Source organism: Astatotilapia calliptera, chromosome 7 (genome assembly GCF_964374335.1).
Source record: "Astatotilapia calliptera chromosome 7, fAstCal68.1, whole genome shotgun sequence".
Taxonomy (NCBI): domain Eukaryota; kingdom Metazoa; phylum Chordata; class Actinopteri; order Cichliformes; family Cichlidae; genus Astatotilapia; species Astatotilapia calliptera.
In genome coordinates, this window is record NC_137428.1 from 29,156,344 (window position 1) to 29,179,553 (window position 23,210).

The 23,210-nt window shown below is 39.1% G+C and overlaps 1 protein-coding gene and 1 long non-coding RNA gene across 3 annotated transcripts in view; both read right to left on the reverse strand.

Annotated features, from left to right (window-relative positions):
- Positions 1-23,210, reverse strand: part of rabgap1 (RAB GTPase activating protein 1) — an 81,453-nt gene that overhangs the window by 1,437 nt on the left and 56,806 nt on the right. For both annotated transcript variants that reach the window (XM_026174139.2, XM_026174138.2), the window contains 12 exons: positions 22,920-23,033; positions 19,794-19,868; positions 18,857-18,982; positions 18,426-18,569; positions 16,959-17,000; positions 15,974-16,102; positions 13,204-13,296; positions 11,040-11,150; positions 10,683-10,787; positions 8,394-8,477; positions 2,986-3,057; positions 73-273 (listed from right to left, as the gene is read on the reverse strand). In XM_026174139.2, coding sequence (XP_026029924.2) covers positions 73-273; positions 2,986-3,057; positions 8,394-8,477; positions 10,683-10,787; positions 11,040-11,150; positions 13,204-13,296; positions 15,974-16,102; positions 16,959-17,000; positions 18,426-18,569; positions 18,857-18,982; positions 19,794-19,868; positions 22,920-23,033 — 1,296 coding nt within the window. The remainder of the gene's footprint in view (positions 1-72; positions 274-2,985; positions 3,058-8,393; positions 8,478-10,682; positions 10,788-11,039; positions 11,151-13,203; positions 13,297-15,973; positions 16,103-16,958; positions 17,001-18,425; positions 18,570-18,856; positions 18,983-19,793; positions 19,869-22,919; positions 23,034-23,210) is intronic.
- Positions 10,079-10,647, reverse strand: LOC145430050 (uncharacterized). Its single transcript, XR_013910453.1, has 2 exons — positions 10,529-10,647; positions 10,079-10,411 (listed from the first exon to the last, which is right to left on the reverse strand). It is a non-coding gene; the product is annotated as an uncharacterized LOC145430050 (long non-coding RNA).

The following is a 23,210-nucleotide window of genomic DNA, read 5'->3' on the forward strand; positions in this document are numbered from 1 at the left end:
TTTACTTTCAACTTTAAGAAACATCCCATGTCAGAATAATGAATGACTCACACTCTGACCTCTGGACCCTACCTGGATTTTGCACTCGGCCTCCACCAGCTGCAGTTTGGTCTGAGCTAGTTCCAGCTCCATCTCCCTCAGCTGGTTTTTCAGAGCCTCCTTCTCTTCATCGGTCTCCTCGGCTCCCCCGGCAGATGCTGTGGTCACAGCGGCCCGTACCCGTCCCTCCTTGTTGAAAAGACTGCTGCATTTCTCGCAGCCTTCAACTTTCGCCTACATATGAGGGGGAGGAAGAAACAAACAGAAGAGGTAAGAGGACACTTTAAGCCTGAGCAAGGTTAGAGAAGAAAGAGATGGAGTGAGAAAAGGAAAACTTAAAATGGAACAGGAGAATGCCCCAAATGTTTTTCCTCTCACCAAACAACTGTTGTCTCAATTGAATGCAGATATTTATAGCTACCCAGCTGTCTTCTCGCTGTAAAGTTTTCATAATGATCACCACTTAGGCTGCGTCCAAAAACCCCCATAGACTCATGTGTTAAAACAGATTTATAGCCTGGTGCTAAAAACAAAACAAAAAGAAAGATTTCTCTCTCACTCTTCTCATTTCTAAATAACTCATCAGGCCTGGAAGTCTGCTTCACCTTAAAGTCTGCTTCACCTCAGTGAATGGAACATCTCACCTGTGTAAAGTGTTGATGTCTACTGTAATTATCTGAGAAAATACATGCTGTGCTGTGTCACTGATTGTGATGTTCAGCCAGTCAAAAAGTGTGTATTAGTTTGTTACTTAGGATCGAATTGTTAGCCTAGGTTGACAGTGCGAGCTGATAACTCCACCTTCTCCTAAATCCAAAAAAACCAAACAAAAAAAGATGCTGACAGGTATGAAATTAAAGTCACCGCAAGAATCATAGTGTCAAAGTTCGAAGGGTTTTTGTCCGTTTTTGACCCATAAATCATGAAAGTGACCTTGAAGACTTTGTTGAATATGATCCTAATTTTAATGGATTGTTAACATGACCTCGCTCTACACCCCTACAGAGTTTTATCAGAATTCATTCAAAACTTTTTGAGCTATTTGTTAAATTCCATGTTTTTGCAGAAGGCATATGAAGTCTGTTTGAGCAGATGAGGTAAGTAAAAGTATTATTTACTTTCAGTTGCTCTTTCTAAGTTTGGCTCAGGATAACCAGACTAGTAGGGCGACTCCTCTGAGATTATTCTAGACAGATCAGTGCCTGAGTTGGCACCAACATGTAGGACTGTCGACAGGACTTTACATTCAGGGTTGCTTGCCACAGTAACAACAGCCGACTGAGGCAGCCGGTGGAGACGCTTCCTAAAAATGAATATTTTATGAGAATATTTAATTTGGATTAAATGTGGCCAGTTTTACGCTGAATAGTAATTATATGTAAAGTTTCCAGTCTCATTGTTGCAGAAGTGGCCTTAATGAAGCAGCAGAGTGCTTGAGCTGCAATTGGTGCTCTTGTCACTTCAAATTCAGTTTTAGTGAGTCGCTGTCAGTGTGTTTATTTAAATATCTAAAAAAAAAAAATGCATCTGTGAGCAGCTACAGCAGCTGCTGACAGTTAGGAGAATTTCTGCACCATTAGTAGTATAGAAAAAAACTGCACAGATTTACCTCCACACAGGCAGAGAGGTCCTGCTGCAACCTTTACATGACTTGACCTTGGTGCACTAAACATTTTGTGAGCTTCCTGCCAAAACTGCCCTTTTCTTACATCGCCTACTGTTTGAACTAATACTTCACGGGCCACAGGTAAAACTGCCATGGCCTCCTCGGTCATGCTCCTCACTCTTCCCCCCAAAAGATCTGATTTTAAACATTACATTTAACTACAGGTTTTACTTTAACCTGTAGGTTCAGTCAAACTTTCTTGTTCATGTAATCTTTGACTCAAAGCTTTCCAGACAGAGCTAAGAACCACTCTCTAGACAGCCAGTTATCTCTAGACTAAGTAGGCCCTCTGTGCTGGGATGCCAGAGTAACAAGAGTTGATGCTCATTTTTAATATAATTGGTCAAAAAGGCTCATTGGCTTCTTTTGCATGTATTGGGGGATGGGGGTTCATGTCATAGATTTTACAGTAAATGATCCGTCCATCGGCCTCTCAATGCGGTGAAGTCGTCCCGTATCCTTAGCAGAAAACAGCTCTTCAGCATGTTTCCACCTCCATGCTTGACTATGCAGGGGGTGTTCTTTGGGTCTGAGTCAGCATTTCTTGGCCTGTACATGTGTCTTCCTGAGCACGGGGACCTTGTGGGTGCTGAAAAACTTCACACTATTACTGCATGGTGTGCTACCAGTGGAGGTGCCTCTTGGCGACTGTGCTCCTAACTGCCTTCAGATCATTAACAAGCTCCTTCCATGTACTTTTGGGCTGCTCCAAGACTTTTCTCATGATCTTCCTCCTCCCATGAGCCAAAATCTTGCATTGACCTCTACATCTATAACAACTGGTTATTTTATATTTCACAACACCAACTTCTTGGTGATGGTCTTGAAGTCCATTCAGCCAATCTTGCCCCTGATGTCTTTTGATAGCTCTTTGGTCTTGCACATGGAGGTGGAGAGGTTGCAATGGAAGAAACTGATTCTATCGACAGGTATATGCTTAAGAACATAAGTTCAGATCAGGAGTATCCCACAGATTACAATTGATTGATAATCTGTGGGATCTAGAATTGTGGCTGGGTTGTAGGGGATCAAATACTTATTTCACTCACTGACAAGCAAATCAATGTATATGAGGCTGTGTCTCAGATGTTAAAACAGGTTATCTGTTCATCAGAAGTGTCTTTAAGCAATGAATTGAATCCTGCTGACAGAGGAGCACATTACATGGCAGCTCATGGAGTAATGAGAGGTAAAAATTGTAATACACTTTGTAAACTCATAAAGTGACAAAGTTAATCCTGGCGTCATGGTTACGTCATTTGGGTTGGTGTAAAACTCACCCTGATTTTCTCGAGTTCTCCTCGCGTAGCCGTCTGTTGTTTCTCTAGTCGTTCGCTCAGCTGGGAGCAGATCTGCAGAAAACAAAAACAGCTTGGTTTGTTCACCCACTTTTAGACAGAGCTCGTCAATTAAACCAGAGGAACGCTTTTCAATTAAAATGAATACTCAATACCAATAATCTGTACTTCAAGTCAAGCTTTTTCCAGTCTCTGGTGCTTCAACACAGCTCCAACAAGCCACAAAAGCTTGCTTAGTTTTCGGCCAACAACAATCAAAGATTCAAATCATTAATTTACCTAAGCACCCAGCCACTGGGCTGTTTTAAAACAAAAAACCTAATAGTAAAACAAAGTATACACAGGAAAACAGGAGGGAAAAAACTCCCTTTCAGAAAAAGTTTGATGAATATTTATGAATGAAAACTGTTCATCCCCATAATATGGTAAAAACACAATACAGACAGAGTAATAAGAATAACATCAGCACTCAGAGAGCACCACTCCCCCCGTAGGGCAAGGGCTATACTGAAACTGCGATGTTTTATAATGTTTTTATTATAACATGCGCATGTTTTATTATCCTAGGATGACGTCAGTCAGTTATGGCATCATTGTGACCTTGTAAGGTGTTGAATTGAGGTGGTGTACAACTCTCTCCATCGCTTTTCGTATGACATATTTTTTGATATGGTTTCTTCTTCTGACCTTTTTATCGCTAACAATGAAGGTCAAGGTCAAGTGCTCATGCCCCCCCAAGGTCTAGGATATTGTTGAGAAGTTTGAAGATGAAAACAAATTGTGGGTAATATACAATTTTTACTGGTTTTCACAACTGGTGTGTCTTAAATCACCTCAAGGTGTTGTTGGCATCTACTGTCAATCAAAATTTGAAAATGATATATTGAAAACTGCTAACAAATAGACAGACAGTTGTGTTTCCCCTACTGTGTTTATAGGTTAATAAGTCTGTATGGACTTTATCCTCTTAGCTTTAAGTGCATTAGTGGTGTCATAGGCCTTATGTATATTCAAATCTCCTTTTCCCCTTCTCCTTCAAACAGCTACAAGCATCCTGAGAGTCAAACAAACACCCACAAACTTTTCCTGTAGCTTGCAGACGGACAGAGAAATCAGAGTGCAACGAGTTATCCTATAAGAGACATCAGGCCGTCTATAGACAGTCCATCTATCTCGACATCTACTTTTGCTCTTATTCTCTGTGTTACATACATTATATTGGTGACCCTCATCTCTCTTTTTTTTACTATACTTATCATGCAGCTATCTTTCCATCCTGTCACATTCTCCCTCATATTGGCCGTTACTATACCCAGCTCTGTCACTACTGACCTCTTATCTCTTCTTTTTTGATCTTTTGTCTGTAGTCCTGCAGTTTTAATCTCCCTGCGTCCTTTTTAACTAGTGGAGCATCTGTTTCTTTTTTGCTTTTTTCTTACCCGAGCTGCTGAGCCTTAAGCCATTCAAGTCTTCAGTCAGTTTTTGTCCCCATTTCGGCAGCAGGGATTTTACTCTCCTTCAGTTTTTTTCTATAATTAGAAGGATGACTCTAACAGGGACATAGTGAGGAGGACAATATGTTCTGATGGGATTTCAAGCCTGTGAAAGATGGGGGTACTTGTCCATCTTAGGGCAAGGAATCGTTATCGCTGCACCATCTGCAAGCAAGCTGTAAATGATTATTTTGCTCATTTAAATTCAGGATGACCACGGTAGTCATTTTCTCCATCCTTGTTATGAGTTTCTTTTCTATACCACTGTTTCACAGTAATAATGGATTTTGCACTCGTTGTTGAAGGCTCAAGACCCAGAGGGCATTTAAAAAAAAAAGTTTTTTATATTCAATTTATTCCTACAAAACAATCTCAGCCTTATTTATTTTAAATATTTTCATTTAATAATTTATCCGGCCCCACGGTAACTTCACTGCCTGAGGCACTTTTTGCTTTCTTTCTATTGAATATTGCATGCAAACAGTATACTTATACTTACAATGCAGGAACTACAAGAACATGCAGTCTTAATTACTTCATCATATTTCCACAAGGAGCAGATAATTGTGCTGATGCACCCAAATTAACAAAAATATGTTGTCCAGAATGAAAATATCTTATTAAAACCATTAAAAGTAAATCAGATCAAATTTATTTATTTAGTCAAAACTGACCGAAAACACCGACAAGGAAAACAATCAGAATTAGAAAAGAGAAAACAACGCAATGCTAACAGAACCCAAGAGACACGAGCGCTGGCACGTGCTGCTTCACCTGGCTAGCACCCAGCTAGCCTGCATCTATCTACAAAAGCTCCAGTCCTAGAACGGGGATTGCAATGCACCACTTGACACCGTTTTTAGCTCCACCGTTAACAGACTTGTCTTTGTCCTCATGTGCTCGAGGAGCAATTAGCACACAAAGCTTTTTTTGGCTATATTTCCACAGGAAAATAAATAAATAAATAAAACCCCCAAAGAAACTCTTGGCATTCACACACATTGAAAGAGCAAATTGCTACGTGAATAATCATTCGCATTATCTATGTTGTAAACAACCCAGGCTATTTTAGGGAATCCCTCAATTTGTCAATCCCAGCGGATTGAATGCTCCCCCCTCCCCCTCCACACACTTTGTTCATTTTCCCCCGCTCTCCATCAATCACCCTCTTCCTTCCTGTCACACTTCAGTCTGCTCAACACAGCTCTCAACCGCAAGCTAGCAACCCATGATACACACAAAAACCATCAAATCCGGTCTCCTCTCATCGGTGGGACATTCGATAACCGGTTTTCACACTTGCCATCAAAGCCAGTCGACGGTTATTATTTTTAGACTCAGGTGAAGTTGAGGTCTGTTCCTAAATTAGTCTTCTTTCTATTTCTGTTTCCCTCCACAGAGAGGAATAGGAGGTGGATTGTTGCATAATGTCCCCGCGCTGATGGTAATAGCACTTGATCTGGGTGAGTTTATATTTAAGCACGAAGTGACAGGATGAGATCTGAGAGGAATTCAGACAGACGGAACTTTAAATATGCTTGCAGGCTAAGCCATCAAAAGCTCCGGGTTCAGTTAAGGAACAGCTCTGCTTCAGAAAATAGATAAATGAAGGAAAACAGAGCGCTCTTAAAGAGTATATTATTTTTAAATATTTATGAGTGGTCCTGTCACAGTAATGGCTCGATCGAAGCTTAGATATGAAAAGACGGGCTAAGTAAGGAAAGATAAGTGGTGTAAAGCGTCTCAAAAGCTCACTTTCAAGGGAATCAGAGCTCCACATAATCTAATTCACAATTCAGTCACACACACAAAAACATAACTATAATCCAAAAACAAAAATACCATGATGGTGTTTCTGGTGAAGCTACTTGAGCTGAGTAAAAAGCAGAACTTATCAACAATGACAGCCAAGCGTACGAAAAAAGTCAACAAGAAACGAGTGGATTTAATTAGCATTATGCTTCGAGATATAAATGAACTAAAAAGTGACAAACATGCAAGCACTGGCTCAAAGTTATGTGAAGACTGCCAACTGCTGGCAGCTTATGCTCTCTGAATTTTTATCCCAACCTTCTGAATTATTCTTTCTGGGTCACTGTGAGACTTCAGTGGATTTCAGCCCGAAACCATTTCAGCAATAAATGCTTTGGTCAATTTTCTGACACTTTTCCATTCCTTGGTTTTTGATAAGATTAGACAATATTGCATATTGATAGATATATACTGTAGTCATTTTGGTTGGAATTATAGAAATGAAGAAACAGAAGCTGGCGACACCACCTCTGCTGGATTGTGTGTAAAAGGTGAATTTGCATTTTTAAAATTCAGCGTACTATGAACAATGAAACAACTCTGGATGACTTGAATTCAATGTGAAAAGTCTGTCCCTGCCAGAGTAACATACATACAACATGCTCCCACTATATGTGATTATGATGCTCCCATTTTTATCCTATTCTAAACTCTCACATTATTTCATTAATTAAATGTCCTATTACCTCATTCATTGCTTATTTTTGTATTTCCCTTCAGGTACACAGTCACCAGCCACTTTTTTTGGTATACCTGGTATACTGCTTTTAAAAATAATGTAATCAGCCAATCACATGGCAATAACTCCGTGCATTTAGACATGGTCAAGACAATCTGCTGGAGTTCAAACCGAGGACTGGAATGAGAAAGAAATGTGATTTAAGTGACTCTGAATGATACATGGTTGTTGGTGCCACACAGGTTGGTCTGAGCATGTCAGAAACTTCTGATCTACTGGAATTTTCCCAGACAACCATCTCTAGGTTTTTCAGAGAATGGTCTAAAAAAGAGAAATTACCCAGTGAGCAGCAGTTTTCTAGACCAATTTGCCTTGCTGATGTCAGAACAGCCAGACTACTTTCAGCTGATAGGAATGCAACAGTAACTCAGATAACCACTTGTTACAACCAAGGTATGCACATAACATCTCTGAATGCACATCACATTGTACCTTTAGGCTAATGGACTAAAGCAACAGCAGACCACACCAGGTGGCACCCCTGTCAGCTAAGAACAGGAAACTGAGGCATTTGCTAAGGCTCACTAAAACTGGACAACACATTAGAAGAAAAACATTGCCCAGTCTGATGAGTCTCCATTTCTGCTGCAACATTCGGATTCACAGTTTGGCATAAACAACTTAAGAAGAGGGATCCATTCTTCCTTGAATCAACAGTTCAGGCTGGTGCTGGTGGTGTAATGGTAAAGAGGATATTTTCTTGGCACCCATTAGTGCCAAATGATGCTGATTTGGGCCACCACAGCCTATCAGAGAATTCCATCAAATAACACACCATATCTGTTATTTTGGACATGACATATACTCAAATGGCCTACACAGCCACCAGATTTCAATCCAATAATGTACCTTTGGGATGTGGTGTAAGGGGTGATTCATATTATGGACATGCAGCTGAGAAATCTGCAGCAACTCTGTAATGTTATCATGCCAATATGGATCAAAATCTCTGAGGACTGTTTCCAGCAACTATACAATGACGAATTACATTAGCTCGGAAGAGAAATGAGGGTCTAAGAGGAACTAGTAATATGTATCTATAATAATAAATAAAGGCCGGTGAGTGTATACGCACTATGATCCACCTGTCTGTGAGGGTGGGGAGTAAAGATGTGGTTTTGAAGCTTGAACTAAATGGAAAACACAAACTAAAATAAGTTTGTTTTTCCAAAATAAGCTTCAAGAGAACTGTGATAAAAACTGTTGTGTGACAGTTTCCACTTTTTAACTTACATCACATATATGAAAGTGGAAACACTATTATTAGACCTGCTAATGTAACTATTCAGTTGCACACAGTAAACTGAAAAGTGAAAGTAGGCATATAGTAGGCAGACAGTACATACCTGCTTATATTCTCCAATAATGGACCCGTTCTTCTTAATTTCTGATTCAGACTTATCGAGCTCTCGTCTGCACATCTCCTTCAGCTGTAGATAAAACACAGAGATACAGTTAGGCTGTTACACGGCAGAGGCCAAGGACAGAAGTGGTGCCTCAGAGACTGTGTGACTGCCATGAAATGTAAAGGAGACATGGAAAGGTATTGGCAGACACTAAGTTCAGGGCAATGTCATGGCCTCTATGCAACCTCTGCTCGAGCACATGAATCAGTCACAGTTACACAAACTCAACAACACCACAGACACTTGGAGGACCACGTGAAACATGCACAGGATCAGAGGGCAGCAGGGTCTGTGCTCTCCATCAAAGAGAATCTTTACTTGAACTTGAAAAAATAACCATCAAAGACTGACAACCTTTGATATCTGAGGGTTGACTATACAGGAATGCGGTTTTAAAGTAAATGAGATTCTGTATCTTTTTCTCTCTCACTGGAACAATTATTGCATTTCTGTAGCAACAGTATATAACTTGAAGTAATAATTTTCTGTATGACTTTATCAGTCTTTGATATTGTTGTGGAGAAATACACTCTTCTTTATAATGGTCCTTTAGTTCATTGAGGTTTGTGGGCATTCATTCGGCTCTCTTTAAAATGTTAAAATAGACTTTGACTGGGCCATTGCAACAAACTTGACTATTTTCTTTTCCATTCTGATGCAGATTTGCTGTTGTGCTTGGGATCATTATCCTGTTGTATGATCCAATCCAGCCAAACTGTAGTCTCACATTTGACTCTAAAATACTTTGGTATACAGACGACTTCATAGTCGACTTAACGAGTGCAAGGTACGCAGGTCCTGTAAATGTCAAAACAAACCCAAATCATCACGCCTCTGCCACTGTGCTTGACAGCTGGTATGAGGTGCTTGTGCGGATATGTTTGTATACAGCGTTTGGTTTTTGCCAAAGTGCCACTGTGCATTATAGCCAACTAGCTCCACTGTGCTCTCATCTGTCCAAAGGGTACTGGTCTAGAAATCTTGCGGTTTGTTCAGAGGCAACTTTGTAAATCTAATCGAACCTAAAGTCTAAGATGTACTTCTTGGGTTTCTGTAGTGTATTGGATCATTAAACAGTCTAACCTTGCTGGACTTCCACTAATGGGAAATTGTCAAAACCTCAGCTTTTTTTTACAGAGATGGCTAGATTTGTAGATCATCAGTTAATCAAGTGCATTTGATTAGCAACACCTGGTTGCTAATTACTCTCTTAATTCCTATGGAATAGTATATTTTGTTTTTTACTGTATGTAGGTCATCAACATATTAATGTAGGTATCATTAATAATCGAATTGCTTGTAACACCTTCAGAATGTAGCAATAGCAAGCACCCATCCGTTTTCTTTCTTCCACTTACTGTATCTAACTTTGGGTTGTGACTGGGCTGGAGCCTATCCCAGCTGCCATACGCCGAAAGGCAAGGTACACCCTGAACAGGTCGCCTGTCTCTGACAGGACTAACAGAGAGACAGACAACCATACAAACTCACATCCACACCTCTGGCCAATTTAGAATCACCAATTAACGTAACCCTGTTCATGTTTTTGGAATGTAGGAGGAAGTCAGCATATCCGGAGAGAACCCACACAAACACAGGGAGAACATTAAACTCCACACATGAAGTCTCAAGCGAGCCAGTGGTTTTATTTTTCTTAAAATATTTCTGTAATTGAAAGTATGTGGAAATGTGTCTCATGCAGAGAAACTGGCTGAGAGGCAAATATACAGCCAGAAGAACATGTACAAAAAGATGGCTGTGCTTAACATTTCCCAAGTCTGATGTAAGGCTTCAGGTATGACAGGGGTATATTCATCACATAACGGCTATTTTGTAAAGACTTGAAGGTCAGAAAAAAATCTGGTCTCATGCTCACTATGAGCTGTGCTTCTAGCTCAGGAAAGTATAAAATGCGGTCTTGTTTCAAAGACAAGCAGTTCCACACAGGCTGTCATACCCTGCAAACGACAGAGACAAACAGAACTTCACTGATTGAGAGTAAATCAGCCGATGCAATATTTCTTGTGAATCCTGGACCTGTCCACAATAAAAACTGCTCAGTCATAGCAGGTCACCTTAATATTTCGACTTCTGTTTCAGCAGTTGCTTCCTGTAACCCTGTGTTTCTTATGACATTTTGAGGAAAAACAAACACATTAGGCATCAGCAGGAAACTTTTTTCCCCTGGCTCCGTTTCACTCTAGATGAGAGCGCGTTACATGCTCTAACCTGTGCAGACTCTTCCTCCAGCCGCCTCTTCTCATCCTCCGACTCAATCAGCTTCTGTTTGGTCAGCAGCAACTCTTTATTTAGGGCGTCCGCTTTCTCCTCGGCCTGACACACACATGCACAGACACACAAAAGACACCATAACCCAGTGCTCAGTAGGTCAATGAAAGTCAGAGTCGCCCTACTTTCTTCTTAGTTTTCTCTCTCTTTTCAAGGAATTGGGGAAAAAAAGTTTCTGTTCAAAAACACTTGCGCTTTCATCTTTGCTATAACCTTTTTTAGATGTTCTACCAGAAGTGACAAATGACAGTTTAACAGCCCCACCCAATCATACACAAATATTCTTCTTTGGCTTACATTGTCAAGGTCTTTGCGCAGGGCTATCTTGCTGCTAACTAGTTCATGTGCCAAGTCATCATTTTCTTGCTCCAGACGCATGTTGGCCTCTTGCAAACGCCGATTCTCCCGCTAGATGGTGAATGTAAGAGGAAAAAAAAAGCAGTGTTTAGAAAGAAGAAAAGAGAAAAACAACCACAAATCAACACAAAAATGTTAAGAATGAAATAATCAAAACGTTTAAGACAGACGACACTGAACACGGAGAAGTGACGATCCACCAAAGAGGAAGGAAAGCGCTGAGATAGCTGAGCAAGGAAATGGAGTTAAGTTTGATTGTGCAAACATGTCTTACTGGTTCAGCAGTTTCCAGAGCGATGCGACAACACACATATGAAACCGAGAGTATAAAAGTTCACTCTGATCAGCTGAAAACGTAGCCGCAAAGTAAGAGATGTCTGTAATGTTTAACAAGACATAACCGGTTTGTACATCATTAACAGCAATCTACAGCTGTAGTGGGAATAAAGTCGGAGCACTTAGCACAAATTCTAACACCTCTCCTTCTATTTCTAGGTCAACGTTTCCATCTTTGTTAAAACATTTCATGTCTGTGTCACTTTTCTTCTTTTTAAGCCGTCTGATCCTGATCCATTTGCACATGGATTTACATATCCTTGTATTAAAGTGTGGACTACACAACTCCAGCTTTTATTATCACTACTATGACTCAAACTGGCGTGAACATTTGACTTTAGCGTAGAGCGGATGAATCCCTCTTACATGGCAAAAATAGAAACACCCCAAGATCAAAACACTTCTTTGGACACGAACAAAAAAAAAGAAGTGATGGATGATCTTGTAGTGCACAAAACCATCTTGTTACCCTTGAAATGACATAATGTATAGTTAAAGGCTTTTCTATGGCCTTGTAGTTTTTATTTGCTGAACAAGGACTGTCAAGGTCCACAAGAAATATAGATTTACTTTGTTCAGCTATGAATGTCAGAATATAGTCGCTGCTTTACCACTATATGGTAATCGTGGGGATGACACATAATTCATGAATACTGAAATGGTTAAACCAACCAACCACTAAAATAATAATGTTACTATGTAAAAAGACAGAAAACAATATAAAGAAAAGTTAAGCGAGATCTGTATCATCCTAATTCTAATAATATACGTTTTCTGAAGAACTCTAATCTGAACAGATGTAATTTTTAAAAAATATTTTTACTGCTGAAAAGTTTTGTAAATTGTAAGTCATTTAGTAACCCACCACAAAGGCATGTTTAAATATCAACAAAAACATGACATTATGAGCTATAAAAGCATGGAACAATATTTCATAATGTATTTTTAAATAATATGCACCTACAGCACTATATGAGAGCATGCCATCTTTTTAATTTCACAGCAATAACATCTAATTTATATCTATAAAAGTTGAATTATATAGACCTAGTAACTAGCCAGCAATGAGCTGAGACTGCCATATAAGCAACATCTAACACCCCTACACTTTTAAAACTTTTCTCAGTGTTAAGCATATCATTTTGCCAACAGAACAAACAAGCCAAACAATACTGAAGCATGGGTATGTATAGGTACTTTATGCCACACCCCTTTTCCCCAGGGGGTCGCCATGGCAGATTTGTCCAGGCCAGTCTATTAAACACTACACCACAGAGCAATGCAATGAATGCACAGAGCCAAAAGAAATAACGGTTCTGTGTATTTGGTAGTGGAGAAAGATCAAAACATTCTGGGGAAAGATTAGAGTGACACGTGAGAAGAACCAACATTAACAAAAATGATACAACATTTTTTGTTTTGTTTTTTTAAATGCCCTGCCCAGCAGATAAACAACAGACATAAGAGGAGGAGGAAGAGGAAGTCCAACAGAATAACGGTTTGTTATGAACCATGCAGTTTTTGTTCTGCCGTATTTTTATTGTTATTTTAAGTGATGCACTGTGCCAGACATTTTGTTCCTGGAAAAGGAAGGATGAGACTGCTTTATGCTAAATAGGAGGAGCATATCATTCTTGTTTTGGCTGGTTTCTTTTTCCTTTTGCCATTATTTTTTTAAAGAAAAATATACTCATCATTTAACCTTCCTGTATTGAACATATCGAGACAAGAAAGGGGACTGAAATATTTTGTTAGAAAAACCACGTACCTCATATCTCTCGATGGGGGCCTCCTGTTGCTCTTGCTGCTCCCGTATGGTGTGGTACTCCTTTTCATATTTCTTCAGTTTCTTCTGGCTGATCTGTTGAGCAGAAAGAGTAAAACAACAAATGATGAAGAAAGGAAATACAACTAGCTTACTAAGTTTGCTTTAATGTGACGGCCAGTGGAGAGGTTTTCAAGTCTTTTGCAAACAAAGACAGAAGACTTTTAATCTTTGCTCGACTGCAGCTTTATTTATTCATGCATTTGAATAACATGTAACAACACACGGGGTGGTATTATTGGCCAATTTGCTACTGTTTGTAACATCTAATCTTACCAGTACCAATTTATAATGAGATGTGTGGATTTTCAATGCCCTTAGTTAAGGGTTCACAATCAATGCACTACAGTGTTTGCATACTTTGACTATATACTTTTCCCCATGTTGAAATCTCAACATTCATTACCTAATGATGTAGCATGACCTTCATGCTGTTCCGATTCATGTGTCTTTATGCATTCTCTCAGTGTGTTTGGTTGCACGTTCTCCTCCACAAAGTACAGAAGGTCATTCAGGGCAGCAGGTCTCTAATGCATCCATCCTTTTATTGTCTTTTTTCTCACATCTACGGCAAAACTTTGGTTCTCCAACAGCTCATAATTAAATTGCCAATGAAGTACAGAGAGTATCCACAAACCTCCCGAGTCCAAAGTTTTTTATAAACAGAGAATATTTTTCCACTTTGAAAGGTTTCAATCAACTGCAACTACTAATACTGTATGTAGGTGCACACACGCATGCTCATGTGTAGTAGCTCAAAAACAGAACTATAAGGTATGAACACAAGCTAAAACTTTGACGCGCCAAACTTTTTTTAAAAGTGTCCAAGAAAGAAATTCAAACTTTTATGGTTTTATTTAAATTTCTGGGGTAATTTGCATATATTAGCATTAGAAGTCATAAGGCTGGCAGATGAGAAGAGGAGGTTGGTGCAACAAAAGCACACTGAGACAACATAAATGACCTGGTTTGACCCTGAGATTATGTCTTGAATACAGTTTGTGAGCTGAATGCACAACACAAGTACTTCTCTCATACTGACTTTAAAAATCTAATAATGATAATGACCTCTCACTGCAGTTAAGTAAATAGTTTGCAGACTCCCAACCTGGAAAGATACTCAGCACTGCTTTAACACTGCTGTGAATATGATGTAAAGTTGATAAGATATATATCAGATAATATAATTTAGATGATACAAATGGCCTTGTATCTCTTATAGTTTAGGTTTTGTATCTCTTATAGTTCAATGACTTAGGAAGCAGGATGTTGAATTTTTATATATATGTTCATTTTCCAATAATGTTGGTTATTTTAAAAATATGAATTAGGGTACATTAAGAAACTAAAAAAGGGGAAGGGAATAAATTTGACATTCAACGAAGAAAGTTATGAAAGTTGAACTATGAGAATAAATTTGGAGACATTTTTTATAATTAATTTCAAGATTCCGTTTAAAAAAAAAAAAGAAATACCAAAGTCACAGATGACCTCAGCCCGGGCTCAGATTTAAAGGAAGAAACAAAGCTGGGAAAACTTTGGACTTCCAAGGTTAAAGTCATACATTAAAAGAATAACTCTGAGTTTATGAGAAACACCTCAGAATAAAAGCCTGCTGTAAAAAAAATAAAAAAAATAAAAACTTTCAAGATTCCGGTCACCTTGAAGGAAGCGACCTAATTGTTGCTACTTTGACTTCCCGAAATGAAATAAATACATTTAAAAAAAAAAGGGGTGTACCTGGAAAAAGATCACATAAAGTCAAATCTGAGATAAAGCTTCCAACACAGCTGCAACCCAGAACAATTTGTAGTCCAGTCAGCCAGTATCTTCAGTCGTTTCAGGTTAGTTACTGATACAGCCAGTCATCACCCCACATTGCTATCCAAGCTTCAAATTACTCTGCCTTGACTGAGATTTAATTCCCAGTGAAGTCATTACAGTAGTCAGTGACCTCAAATGAATTCTTGGAATTATTTTCTCTTGCCAGATAACATACTTGCTACGGGGAATCCCTAAAGAAAAAAAGCAGCACAGATAAGTGTAATACTCAAAGACAGCATATAGAAGAAGTCAAATAAGCCAAAAGGAGTATAAGCTAGAAAATCTGTGTTTTTCTGGTGGTTATGATTTAAATTCAAAAGCGATACCTCCGATTTATTTCCAGCAGATATTTCTTTGCTGAAGATCATTACATGATCTGCCTGCTGCCCAGCTGTCTAACTGCGAACCAAAAACTTCAAATCTCTTGGTCTCGGTCTGTGCAAATAAATATCTCTGCCCAAAGCTACCTTCAAAGTCAGGTCCCTTAAACTAGGCCAGACAGTTCAAAACGGGTCAGGACACAGGTGCGAGTGCGCCTGTTTGAGATACTGAAAAAGACACGTGTGTTTGATTTATCTGTTAAGGTTGGTGTAAAGCACGGCAGTGACCCCTAGTGGTATTTGAGAAATACTGCTTGAAAAAATCTTTTACTTTTGTGCATAATGATCTGCGAATGATCAACTAATGATCATATATCACATATTTGGTACCATATATTTTGTTTAATAATTTACTGTTCAGTTGGGTTTGAGGCTTTCTGAATATTTTAAGAAAATCATCTGTTTATTCTTATTTATACAAAATATGACAATAAGACACAAGTCTACTATCTTTAAGAAAAAGCCAGGTTGAGCAGGTATAAGTACTACATGCTCTGCTTTAAACTAACCTTCATGCTACAGGCCAGCTCCATCAGTTTCTTTGCGTTATCCTCGGAGCGGTACCTCTTCGGAACAGGGACGCGAAAGAATTTGAGAGCACCCTCGAAGTCTGTTTGGATTAGATCATCTTTCGATGTCTGGGGAAAAGCAGATAAAAGGTAAATTAGACATAAATTTACATTACTCAAGCCTAAACAGCCTGTCAAGGAAAGACTCATTTCCTTTTTTGTTAAATGAAGAAACAATTCTTAAGGCAACATCCTGGGTTTGGTTAGGAACACGTGAGCACTAAGATAAAGACTGTGTTTGTGGCCAAGTCTATAAATCTATGGTAAAATAAAAGTTGTTCCACAGATTTATTTTATTTTGCCTGTTTATTTTATGGATGGAACTGTGTTCTTCAAGCACAACGTCCCCTTAAAAAAAGCACGTGCACTGCTTTTAGCACAGAACAGAGGGGTGAGGCTGCACATGTCTCACATGCATAAACCTTTTAGAATTTGAGGTTCTGTTGGCACAACCTCTCCATTTCTGTTTCCACTCAAATCTTCTGGCCATCTTTGAATGCTCATTGGTTTGATGCTACAGTCACACTAAAGAAGACGGCGGTTGGAGCAGCACGACCAAATTTATTGCAATAAACTTGTGATCTCATTGACTTTTCAATGGTCACGTCGAAGACGGGGACCAGGTCAGTAAACCACTTGCAGTCAGCTGCTATGCTGAAAGCAACTTTTGTGTTTTAAAAATTAGACTGAACTTATTTGCAAACCTTCACCAATCTGCTTGAGTGACTGCAGTCTCAGGCTGCCTCCTGCCAGTCGACCTGCATAAATACCTTACCCAGATGTTAAGGGTGTTGCCAACAACACAATTGCAATCTACACACAATCATCAACCAATTTCCCCTCATCACAAGGAGGTTGCTGTCCCATTTTCACTTTGGTGTGGCTGAACAATAAAATAATTCGTTTTTTGTCTGGGCTTTCTTACCTTTAAAAGTGCCAAGGCCACATTGAAGATTACACTAATGCCCTGAGGGGAGAAAAAAACAAAATGAATTGATTAATTACTGTTGCTTAAAGTTTTAATGAAAAAAGCGACTGACAAAAATCACACATAAACGTTGTCATATGCTTATTCTTGAAAAAATAAAACATCTAAAGTGCTTTCATAATAAAACCCCATATTTAAGTGGTGTGCTTGTTTCTAGGGATATACTTTTACTAAGTATGTGGATAAGCACAGCGGCTGCTCCTTTTCTTCCCAGATGATTTGTTAAAGCGGTCTGACTTAATGGGGTAACTTCATATCTCTCCACAGGATCTGAAGACAGCTGCTCAGCTTGGACCGCTACACCGGAAGGTCAGACTTTACCCTGGTCTGAGTTATTGTGTGATCTGAAACAAGTCTCCCTGGGTCTGGTCATAAATTCCTAAATCTTGAACCACATCCCAAGTCCTGCTGCTTTCTTCCACCATCACTGGGCTGACATCATTCAGCAGATTAATGAGACGAGGGTTTTCCTATATTCAGAGTTTCAATTCCCAGGGTAAAAAAAAAAAAGATATCTATGGTACCTGCGGTGCTGTGAAAAAGTTGTTGCGCCCTTCCTGATTTACTACAGTTTTTTATATTTGTCACACTTACATGTTTCAGATCATTAAACAAAGTTTAATATCACACAAAGATAACCCAAATAAATTGTGTTTTTAAACAATGATTTCACTGATTAAGGAAGAAAACTTATCCAAACTTATCCAAACTTACCTGGTTCTGTGTGAAAAGCAATTGCCCATCTTGTTAAATCATGACTTAACTGTGATTAACCTAATTTTTGGAAAGCTGAGTTCAGCTTAAGTAAACAATATATTTGCATAATGACTGAAACTAGCAGATCATTCTTCACATGAATGATCAAGAAGCTGACCTCAGCTGAAAGTGAAGAAGTCACTTGGATGAGTGACGAAACATTTCTTCCACTAAAAACGCTACATCCAGATGAATCGAATCAACTTTTTGGGATTTCCTTACCTGGATGATTGAGCATCCATCAAGACATCTTTGTCTAATATCTGAATTTGATGATCTGAAACATTTTAGTGTGACAAGAGAAGAAAAATAAGGAAATCGGGAAGGGGAAAACCCTTTTTCACACCACTGTATAAAATTTATTTCAGAATCAGAGGCGAAGGTTTAGGTCACAGAGATTCAAACTCCTTCAATATTTTTTGTAGACACACCTATGGTATGAATTTAAAACTCCTATGTCGCTTCATTCTCGAGTTACCCCACTCACAAACTTGGATCTCCATGTCACATCATGTCACCTGCCGGATTGGCAGGGTAACCACAACACCCCATCAGCCTTTAACAGCTGAGGGCATTTCTATGCCATGAGTTAATAAGTCATTACCTCTGTCGATTGAAGTCACTGAGGTTTGTGTTTAGATTACGAACCTCGCACAGCAGCAGGTCGATTATATGGAAGACCATGTAGAGGGGGAACTTGGCTGTGAAGAGAGTGAGGAACCACTGTGAGGCGTACATGTGAGCCTCCAGGCCCACATTCAGGAAATGGTTGTACAGGTCTGGTATATATTCCTGGAACAGACACGTTGAAAGCAAGAAAAGCAATAAAGACACAAAAGGACATGGGGTTAGAGAAGCAGATTGAGGAATGTGGAGGAGGAGAAAAGGAAGATGTAATAAAAAAAAAGATAGCAAATGGGGGGGAAAGGAAGGAGAGCAGCTAGAAATCACTTCAATTCTACTTAAATACTAAGTAATACACCTTGCTGGTCTTATGTATTACATTATATAATATAATAGTATATATCAGTGTACAGGTGTGCAGAGCATTCAGTTATACAAGTTTATATCATACAAACCTGCATAAGTCTCTCAAGCTGAAAGAACTTGCAATGAAGATCTTCAAAGTTTTGCTTGAAAAGATCCCTGAGCCCATAATCAAACATGATCTTCACCAGGACACTGAATGCTTGCTCCTCTGGCATCTAAAGAAAACCAAGAGATTTACTTATTAGTGCCTTAAGTCAGTTCAGTCATGCTGAAAACAAGGGTTTCACATGAAGTTAACTGCAAAGTGCCCCAAGAAATTCTAAAATGTCACTTTAAAAAATCCTCTGGTCGGATGCTTTATAAAAATGGCCATTGTTTCTACACTAGGTGGCACTGTTGGCATTTCTCCGGACCACAGAGGAGTTTTAAAACAAGCTACAGGTTTCAGATGATCACTGTGACCATATTGTACACACAAAAAAAAAATAAAAAATAAACCCCAACATTAAAGCCTTATGACTATGCAGAGTTCTGCGGTTAAAACCTTTGCTAGAGACACATGCGTGGGGGTTACTGCAACATATACTCCTGAACACAACAACAAGATTAGGAAGTTGGTCTGGACTCCAAACACCTTAGATCCCAATGAGCAATTGTAGGATATGCTTGGTCCCAGTCAACACAGCCCATCCCAAGAGGGGACCTGTTTATTCCCCAGAGAGTCTGAGCTGTTTTGGCAGTGCAAAGGGAGAACTACTCAATATTAGGCAGGTGGTTTAATGTTGCCGTCTACATTACATAAACAAATAAAACCTCTAAAATTTCCTTTTATAGGTACTTATTGACCAAGTTCTGAGAGACATTAAACATAGGATGGAGGATGTAATAAATTAAGCCAATCCTCCAGTGTTTCTGAAAGCTGGAAGGGTATCGATGTCAAAGGAAATAAAACAGCCCCGCTCAGCTATGACACTATATTTGAAATACTTTTTTTTTTTCCCTGGACATGCTGGTATGTAAACTCACGTGCAACAGCAGCACTGCAGCCAAGAAGGACTGTCCCTGGCAGTACCCGATCTCCTCATCGTAAACAGAATAAGCCTAAAAAAAAGAATGCAGACAGAAAGAAAGGTAACAAACTAGTGTCACGATAAATAATAATAATTTAAAAAAAGAAATAAAGAAATTAATGTATTTGTATAGTATAGCATACATTTTTTTCTAAAGATTTGGGAAGTTACACCAAGGCTGCAAAGCAATGTGTAAATACTGATCTTGTGCTGCATTTAATTGATGGTGAGAACGTAATTAGTATACCATATATCTACATTTACAAGAAACATTAAACAAAACACATCAACAGAACAGGCAGTGACCGCCCACAATTACAGTAAGCCAAACAAAATGAAACAAATATCTTATTTTTTCACCCTCAGCACGCTGGTTTGGCTACAGAGAACTTAAATTATAATGTGTATGAGCTGTGTGGCAGTATAATAATGAAGAAAGACTGAATAGGACCTAAAGAAATCAAGTCTAACTGGATAGATTCAGAAACAAACAGAAAAGCAAGAAAAAAGGGGTCTGAAGGAAATGTTGGTACAAATGTTATGTATTAAATTGCTTTGGGAGCTAGGGAGAGAATCAGGCGAAAGGGCTGTAGTGGCCTACTGAGCTACAAACACAAATTATGAGCATGAATCAAACGGACAAAGTGTGGATCAATCCATACATGCAGGAGAGGGAGGGCCCGCTGAATTATTTAAACACACCTGAGGAGGTGGTTGTCTGGGAAGAGATGGATGTCCTCACCTGAGTTATACATAATAAATGACATGAAACTAAAAACTGAACGCACTGCAGTCGGGACATTCGTGACGAATTATGGAGGTATAGCTTCAGATGTATGTATGCATATTATTGACGCACGTGCTCGTTTTCATGAGAAAGAGAGCACAGATGCTCGATGATCAAAACGCCAACGTTTTGAATCAAACGCGCACACCAAACTACGCGTTCGATTTAAAAAAAACTTGTTTTGCTTTTCACTCTTATGAACTCACTGAACCACCCAGTAACCCGGTGAGAAAGTAAATTAATGAGCGGTTGATTTTAGCGTTGGCACCTTCAACTACTGCTCTACAGACCTACTGTGGAGCCAGTCATTTACATAGTAATTATATCGTATTCCAGAGAAATGTGATTCAATTTCACATGGAGATTATTTTTATTTCTGACAGGTTTCATCAAGAACGACGGCTGCAAGCTAACCAACTGCTTGTTTTTCACCTGTAATTACATGCAGTTTTATAAAAAAACAACTTCATGAGTGGGTGTGAGTTTACAAATCTATGTCAGGACACAAGCTGTCTATTACAGCTATTTATACTTCTTAATATTTAAAAGATTTATTAAATATTATGTGAATTTCAGTTTTGATTCAATTCCATTTAGTATGAAATTGAAATAGTGAGCCAAACCACAACAACAGGTGTGTCAAGGTGATTTATACCTTAGGTAAAGAACCTACAGTGTTAGAAAGACTACCCCAAAAATCAGACAATCCACAAAGAGCAGCACTAGGACTAGAAAAAATCCATTTTAACAGGAAGAAACCTCCAGACGAGCATGGAGGGTCAGCTATCTGCTTCGAGTGGTTGCAGGTGAGGGGAAAGAGGAAAGAAGGAAGAGTTTATAGGGAGACGGGACAAAACAATCTATGGGAGGGAGAAAACAAAATTTAATGACCTGCAGTAGTGGTGCATAAACATCTGGCAGTGAAGTGAGTTGAGTGGGAAAGGAAAAAACTTCATGCATGCAAAGACCACAAAATGCTGCCTTTTATAAGCAGAAAAGTAAACTAGCAGTGCACATTAAAGGTACACTGTGAAAAATATCACTGCTAGACATCAGTAGATTGCAGATTGGCCGCCATTCATGAAGTAAGTACAGAATGTCAGTCCTCCATTTATCTCAGCTGGAGTCCACGTCTATTCACACTGTAGGAGGCTGTAAAACTTTGTGAAAGGAGTCTGATACGAGTCGACGAGTCAGTGAAACTCACTTCTGTCTCATACTGAGGTGAGTTGTCGGTAAGTGTTGCTGTTTTGGTCACTGTTAGCCGGCGTTATTGAAACTGTCTTTGAAGCGGATCTGACATTCTGACACTCACGATGTGAGACTGTAATAAACAGGGACGGTCGCATGTCTAATCTGCTGACAATATCAGGAAAAAAACAAGCATGTTTATGCACATTTTCATGTGTTCAGAGCATGAGGCTTGAGGTGAGGAGGAAGAGGATGAGGTGGAAATGAGGGAGCAGAGAGAGAAGAAATGGATGAGGCAGACATAATAAGAATGGGATAATTAAAATATCCATGTATAAATAAAGTTTAAAATACCTATTTGTGATCTTTAAATTAAAAGTAATTTATGAGGCGTACTACATATGCCGCCGGCCTCTAGCTTGAAACATAAAAAATAATTAGGCGGAACAGCGACGCCCATCTCAGCTCAGATGGTGGCGCAACATGGCAAACATGGCAGCCCCTGCTCCTATGTAGTTTAAATGGATTAATTCCCAATTTATGACAATGCACTGATTATTGGAAGACATAATTATACACTAATCAATGTCTATTTATGAGTACGATGTTATTTTTTCTATTGAATAAACTAAAAAAAATGACTCATTGTAATCTTTAAATGCAAACATATCAGATTATCCTGGAGTGCCTCTTGAAAACCTTTAAACTGCTCACTAATAGTAAAGCTTAACATTTATAATAAGTGGGAGCGTCATTTTAATCATCTCTGCTTAAGCCACTGGCCCAATATCCTTGAAGAGCACTGCGAAGTATTACTACTATTGTTCTTGACCCAGTTTATCACTCCCTGTTATTTCTTCATTATGTGTATTTTAAGCTGTAAATTTACACGCAGCAGAAGTTAATGTGGGGGAGAGGGGGGAAAAGAGTGCTGCTGACTTGTTTCTGCAGTTCTGCTACCAAATGGTTTACACCTCATTTGGCATACAGCTGTTGCAGTAGCTTTGTGCACTGTGTGAATCCATTTTAATGACTGCCTGGATAATGCCCTCTGCTGACTTCAGAGGAAAAATTAACCTCCTCCTTGTGTGTTAAGTGTCTCACCTTGCAGATCTTATAGAGGGAGTCTTGTCCATCTCCTCCAGTGTCTTTGAAATAGTCGTGAGCTGGAAATGTCCGGTTAATGTCCCTGGTGATGGCGCTGTCCTGAGGGGACTCCTAAAAGTGAAAAGAGAAGAGAAGAGAGAGAGAGAGAGGTTAAAGTGGATTGAAAGGAGGTGAAGAGGCAGAGGCAGGGTGAAATTCAGTAACTAAAACATTCAAAGCCATTTTTATTATTCGGTCTCTGCAAAAAGAGAAAAATCAATCCGCAGAGACCCAGCAGTGGTCAGTGCT